The sequence below is a fragment of the Gymnodraco acuticeps genome, unplaced genomic scaffold (genome assembly GCF_902827175.1).
Source record: "Gymnodraco acuticeps unplaced genomic scaffold, fGymAcu1.1, whole genome shotgun sequence".
Taxonomy (NCBI): Eukaryota; Metazoa; Chordata; class Actinopteri; order Perciformes; family Bathydraconidae; genus Gymnodraco; species Gymnodraco acuticeps.
In genome coordinates, this window is record NW_022990047.1 from 1,931,550 (window position 1) to 1,938,565 (window position 7,016).

Consider the following 7,016-nt stretch of genomic DNA (forward strand, 5'->3'; position numbering starts at 1 on the left):
GATGTCATGACGCGTAGGCACCAGTCGGGTGCTGGGCGGTGTGAACAGAGCGGGAGCAGAAAAGGGAAACAGGAGCTGAACCAGAAAAGCTCTAGCTAGGAGCTAGAAAGGGAAAAGCGCTGGTGTGAAAGCCGCAACAGAGGCATACTGATTGGACAAAACCTACAAAGGGGCGTTGCTAACATTACACAAGAGTGTACATCCGGATTGTCAAATTAGTTAAGTGAGGAGGATTAAGACCGGAAGTACAATACATTGCCTTCAAAAGCCATAGAGGTTTCAATGAACTTTTACATTTAAGCCTACACAATGTATTGTAGATATTTTTTACAGTAACAGAGGACTTTACTGTCTAGTGTACATTTTTTACATTGAAATTGAAATATTACTTGCAATAACAATCAATCCTGTTTTGGATTATCCTGCTTTATACTATACTTTGGGTTGTATTATTTACTGCAATTTAACATTTCTGCCTTGAGCCTTGAGTCCGTTTTATTAATATATTGTGCATTACCTAACTTACTTATTTTAATTTTTTTATTTCTATTTATTAGAGCATTTACCAATAATACAAAGTAAAAAGCAAACAATGTTTTGGTGGATGAGACTTTTAGTCTGAAATATCGTACCGGAAGTACTAGTCTTGTGCTAAAAGTAGAGCTCAAATTTGCCAGCGTTTTATCAGTTCAAGTTGACCATGGTGTTGACTTAATGGCAGCTATTTTCCCTCAGATGTTTAGTAAGTCATTTGTAACAACAGCGGCAGTGTGAGGCGTACATGTGCTAGTTTACCGGCAGTTGAAAGATGTTTTGTAGCTCAGCAGCTCGGAGCGGATGTGTCGGACTCCTCCGGTGCTGGACCCTCACAGCCGGTCCCAGGACACTCACGACCCCGCTCCGTCCTCTGCACACTTCACGGTACTTGTCCATCTCTGTCCCCGTGAAGTCTCCAACATACGAGGAGGTAAAGCCGCCTCTGAAGCAGTGGTCTCTGACGGTGGACCCCTTCAGCACGGTGCGGGCGCAGCTGGCCTGCAGCATCTCCATCCGCCCGCTGGACCCGCACGACTTCCCCGAATCTAACCGAGTCTTCATCACAGTTCACGGGACAAACACGGAGCAGGAGGTCTGCCTGGATGACCTACATGTCCACTATGATGACCAGAGCAAAGAGCTGCTCATCTCAGGGCAAAAGGTTAAGGGCAGTGTGTCGATTGATATGACTGTACCTACTAAATGTAGTAAGTGCCTCCTGTCCTGTTGATTAAAATGCAAACATGTCAGCAGAAGTTTTTAGCAGTTGGTGTAATAATGTCTGTCATTTGTTGTCAGATCTCTTCATTACGACTCAAGGAAAAGGCAACGTGCAAGTGAAGAACATGGAATGTGATATCTGCAAGGTGCAGACAGAGAGTGGCAACTGTTTGCTACACTCGGTCAAGGTAGGTGGTGGCATTACAACATAAACATGTTTATTGCAGAAAACATAACAACACGTGGAGATGACATGTTTGCATATTACTGTATCTTAATGGCTAATTTCATGAGCTTTTGATCTTAACTTGTTTTTATTGCAGATACTTGACTTGAGATTTTTTCATTATAACTTCGTATAATTAACAACCAAGTCACAAAACCAAATGTCCTAGTCCTCTATTCGGAGCTTGTCTTGAAGGCTTATTCAGCTATACGCATATTGCACAATTATGCAGAATTAAGCATATCAGATGCAGAATTGGCTAACCCATTAGAGAAAAGTATAAACGAAATTGAAATTAGATCCATTGTAGACAAATGCAAAAATAAGACTTCGACAGATAGTGATGGGATCAACATGACAATAGTGAAAATGACTAGTATTGACTGTATAATTAAACCGCTAAGCTACATCTTGAATCTTTCATTTCAGACAGGTATTTTTCCAGATAGCATGAAAATAGCTAAAGTTATCCCACTTTTTAAAACAGGGGACAAAAGCCAATTTACCAACTACAGACCAGTGTCCTTGATTTCACAATTTTCAAAGGTCCTTGAGAAATTGTTTGTCCAAAAATTTGATAATTTGATTGAAAAAAATGAGTTGAGTGAGAGTCAGTATGGATTTAGGAAACATCGATCTACAGCTTTAGCTTTAATGAAAATAACAGAAGAAATTACAACAGCTATAGAAAGAAATACACAATAGGTGTATTTATTGACTTAAAAAAGGCATTTGACACCATAGACCATTACCTATTAATTTCGAAATTACATAGATACGGTGTGAGAGGAGTAGTTCTAGATTGGTTAAAAAGTTATTTAGATAATAGACAACAATACGTAGAATTTTCTGGTAGTACATCGGAGTGTATGAACATAGAATGTGGCGTCCCGCAGGGCTCGGTTTTAGGGCCTAAACTTTTTATTTTGTACATCAATGACATATGTGAAACGTCAACATTATTGCAATTTGTGTTGTTTGCAGACGACACAAATTTATTTTGTTCAGGAGATGATTTAAACATTTTAGCAAAGTGTATTGGACATGAAATGGTCAAACTTAAAAGATGGTTTGATGAAAATAAGTTAACCCTAAATTTGAATAAAACGAAGTTTATGGTTTTTGCTAATAGAAAAAAAGATGAAAACATTTCACTGTCCATTGATGGAGTTTTTATTGAAAGGTTTTCAGAATTTCGATTCTTAGGTGTGACGCTGGATGAAAACCTGACATGGAAATCACACATAGCACATGTTAAAACGAAAGTGTCTAGGAATATTTCTGTTCTAAACAAGGCAAAGTATTTGCTAGATTACAAGGCATTGAGGATGTTGTACTGTTCACTTATTTTGCCATTTTTCATTTATTGTATAGAAGTGTGGGGCAACACGTATATGAGCAACATAAAGCCATTGTCAATATTATAGAAAAGGGCAGTACGAATAATTCATAAAGCTGACACAAGAGAACACACCAACAGACAGTTTTTTAAGTCAGGACTCTTGAAACTCAAAGACATAGCTGAGCTGCAGACATTATCAGTAATGCACAGGGCAAAAGCAGAATGTTACCAGTATATTTACAACAGTTGTTTGTTTTTGGATCAGACAAGGAAGACCACAGAAGGAAATTACATTTTAAGTATCCATATGCAAGGACTACTCCTTAAACAAATGTGTATTTCGGTGGTTGGTGTACAATTGTGGAATTCTCAACAAAAGGATCTAAAGAATTGTATTTGTATTTTTCAGTTAAAGAAGTTGTATAAATTAAGAAAGATGGGACTATATGAAGCAGAATGTGAATAAGTCTATGTACTCTGGTCCTTCATGTTTTTGATGTCTTTGATGTGATGTCTCTTCTGTATTTGCGGGTCCCATTGCCATTGTTATTGTTATTATTATCATCATGCGTCGCTTTCCACCTTCTTCTCCAGTAGGACTCAGATGAGGGTGTTGCACTTGTCTTTTCCTTATACATGTGATGTTTTGGTGTTTTGTTTCTTTCCGTTAACCGTCACGTGGGAAATAAGTTTTGTGTTTCTCTTAGTATCCTAAGATACTGTTATGTTTGGCTGTGAACATTTTTTTTAAAATTATTATGAAGGGCAAGATCTATTTGTATTTATTTTGTTTTTTTTTAGAAAGGGGCAGGTCACATAAGATTCTTATCCCTGCTCCTTTTCGCTCAATGGTGTTTTGGTAGAGTCATGTTTTGTGGCAATTATTGTACATTTGGTTTTGCGTACCATGAGCGGGACAAATAAAAATGAAATGAAATGTATTTTTCAGTTGTTTCAGACTTCCTTTGTTTGTTGTATCACAGAGTCATCAGGTTGAGGTCCAATCCAATGGAGGACATGTTACAGGTGTGGGCACTATCTATGGAAATGTGGACATCAGCACATGTGGAGACAGTGTAAGGACACTACACTCAGCAGTCATTAGAGGGCAGCAGCAGCCTGAATACAGGCTTCATCTGTTTACAATTGAGAGAAAATGTTCAGATCATTCATCACCTGTCTACAGTACTGTGCAGTGATTCGTTGTGTGTTTATAGGGTGTTGATGTCAAGAAGCTTCAAGGCACCACAATGAATATTTCAACAGAACATGGACCTCTGAAGGTCAAAGCCATCTATGCCGAGTCCAGCTTTGTTTCCTCCTGCTCTGGGAGAGTAGAACTGGGCCATGTGCACGGTGAGCAAATATCTACTCCTCATCTGTGTTGTTTTTTTGTGGTTATCAGTACTGCAGCAAAACTTTAATGTATAGATTTGTCCAAAACTACATATTTATTGTTGATCAATGTTATGACCCGGCTCAAAAGGTCACAACAAAGAGGAGACACACCATGTCAACGGTTAACAAAATATGTTTATTTAGGACAAACAAATCAAATCAAAAACAGTAAAGTATGAGGTGTGGATGTCAGTGGTATCAGTAATGTAAATGCAGGGTGAGGATTGTATGGACATGTATGTGTGTGAGAGTGTTGAAGTGCACAAAGTAAAACAACTGAAGAAACTCATAATATACTCAACAAAACCGGGGTGCCAGCAGGGAGAAGCAGAGAGAGAACAGAGAGGAGCAGAGAGGCTTTAAATAGCTGCAGGGCACCAGACCCAGGTGCCCTGAGTTAATGCAATCACTACAGCCAATGCAGCCCAGACAGAACAGCCACACCCTCTCTACTGATGACCCCACAGGGGCATCACAATAAATTAAGGGGTTCATTGTCTTGTTCAAAAACACTTAAAAATACGTACATAAAGAGCCACCAACACTAAGATTAATAGGCCACCCGGTAAACCTTCTGAGATATTGCAATCTGCACTTAAATTGAAACACATTTTAATAATCTGCCACCTGTATCTAATAACTCACTCGATAAGTAGATCCTACTATATATATTTTTTAAACCTTCACTGTTCATGAGTCATTGAAGCAACAGCTGCATTATGTTAACTTGTTTTTTAAAGCAGTGCTTCAATATGTCAGGAGCCCTTGGCTGTGATCCAAACTGAGTGTATTTACAGTAAATCCAATATGGTTGGGATGTGTCACAAAAAAATACAACGCATAATCGACATGGAATTTTAATCACTCCCTGATACAGAAGAGCCTCTCTTCATATACATGGAAACAATTATCTTGTTGTCTAGAGCAGTGGTTCCCAACCTGGGGGTTCGCAGGGGGGGCGCCAGGCCTCAGATGATTTGAGGGCAAATATTATATTTATATATATATTTTTTTTTTACATATAATTGTAACGCAATACATGATTGTCACTAAAAGCCTTGTCTCTACATAACAATAAAATATAAAAAATAATTGATTAATTAGTTAGTAGCTATTATAGGCATAAAAACACAGAAATGTATAATTTTTTCTTTAATAGAAATGTTTCTTCTGTGCGTTAAGTGTCCAAACCGGGCTTGTCTGGATAAGCGCATTTTTAAAACATAGTCATTGTCCATGCCGGTTTCAGTTGGATTATTTGTCACAGTTGCTCCGATCAGATCGGTCTCCTCCATTTAGATTATTTACGACTTTTGAATCCACATAAACACATCGGCAAAATCCGGCTTACTTTGAGCATGTGTTTTAAACAGTTTAATCCCTTTGTGAATTGTTTCCACTTGCGCCGTCCTTTAATTTCTTCATACAGCAGGAATCCAAATGAATTAATCCTGAGTCCAATAACCATCAAAGTCGCTCCAATAGTGCTCCTTAATTACGCTTTCTTCCTCCTTTAACAAAATACATCACATTCATCCAGTTTGTGACAGTAGTTGTAGCATTTTGAGACTTTGAAACTTTAATTACCGCTGTTGTGTGTGTGTGTGGGGGGGGAGCGCAACTTCCAACAGGAGTCATTTGGGGGGGCTCTTGTGAAAAAAGGTTGGGAACCACTGGTCTAGACTAGAGTGATGTGTGTTTATGATGCGTGTGTTCTGTGACAAAGGCTTTTCTTTGCCAAATGTTTCAGTCTTAAGTGATAAATGTTGTAATTTATCTACTGGTGACTGAAAAGAATTTCACAGCTAATTATAGGTTGAAACTGACCATGTGCTTTAATTCATTAAAAGGTAAGGCCACTGTGAAGAACGTGTCTGGAGATACAGTAATTGGTGAGCAAGCTGAGCCAACCCTCTGATTGCAAACAAGTACATTTGGCATTTATCAGTGGTTGTTAAACCTTAGGCTTGCTTTGTTTTGCAGATGGTTCGAATAGTTTCCTTGGGGTTTCCTCTCACAGCGGAGCCATTGATGTGTATGTGGGAGATGGTGGCAGTGCCGAGCTTCACACTCAGGAAGGTAAACAAACGGTACAAAGAACAATATTTACCACATGAATCACAGTTTTCCTTCCTGTTGAGTAATATCTCTTTTGGCTATCCCTCATTCTCCTGTTGTGTGTAGGAGCGGTGTGTGTGCGTGTCCCCTCCTCGATGGAAGCTGGTCTGGAGCTCAGTGGAACATCGGTGGATATCAGCCCAGAGGTTGTTCTGCATGGAGTAGAAAACAACACAACTGAAGGCCAAACCACTGTTACTGGTCAGTTGTTTTTCATTACATCACTCTCCATGGCACAGATGGATAACTAATCCCTTTTACAAGTAAATCAACACAGAACGTTCTGTTTCTTTTTCATATGCTTGTATTTTTCTGCTGTTTCCCTCTCAGGCTATATCAATGGGGTGTCCCCTGTTGATCATTGGGTCAAAGCTCAGGCAGAAAGAAACTCCGTCAGACTGAAGACACAAAGCTGGTTCGAATCCCTGAAGCTGGGGAGCTGAGTTATGAACTTTACCCTTACAGAGCAAAACTGGGTGTAGCTTTACCTCACAAAGTAACTGTGCTCAGGATAAATTGTACATTCAATAAAGAAATGTGTATAATCTATAGTATTTAAGCTATACTCTGTTTCACTGTACATACTGTACACTGAGAAACTGTTTGCTTGCTCATATTTGTTGGTTTGTTTACTTGTGATGCGAATTATGTCCAGCAATTAAATGTCTTCTGTAT

General features: G+C 38.9%; 1 protein-coding gene across 1 annotated transcript; it reads left to right on the top strand.

Moving 5' to 3' along the window:
* The first annotated feature begins 508 nt into the window (after nt 1-508).
* On the top strand, nt 509-6,890 carry fam185a (family with sequence similarity 185 member A). Its single transcript, XM_034215795.1, has 8 exons — nt 509-1,244; nt 1,336-1,445; nt 3,809-3,901; nt 4,043-4,181; nt 6,074-6,115; nt 6,207-6,302; nt 6,408-6,542; nt 6,672-6,890. The coding sequence occupies exons 1-8, from the start codon at nt 809-811 to the stop codon at nt 6,782-6,784; spliced, it is 1,164 nt and encodes a 387-aa protein (XP_034071686.1). The 5' UTR covers nt 509-808; the 3' UTR covers nt 6,785-6,890.
* The last annotated feature ends 126 nt before the right edge of the window (nt 6,891-7,016 follow it).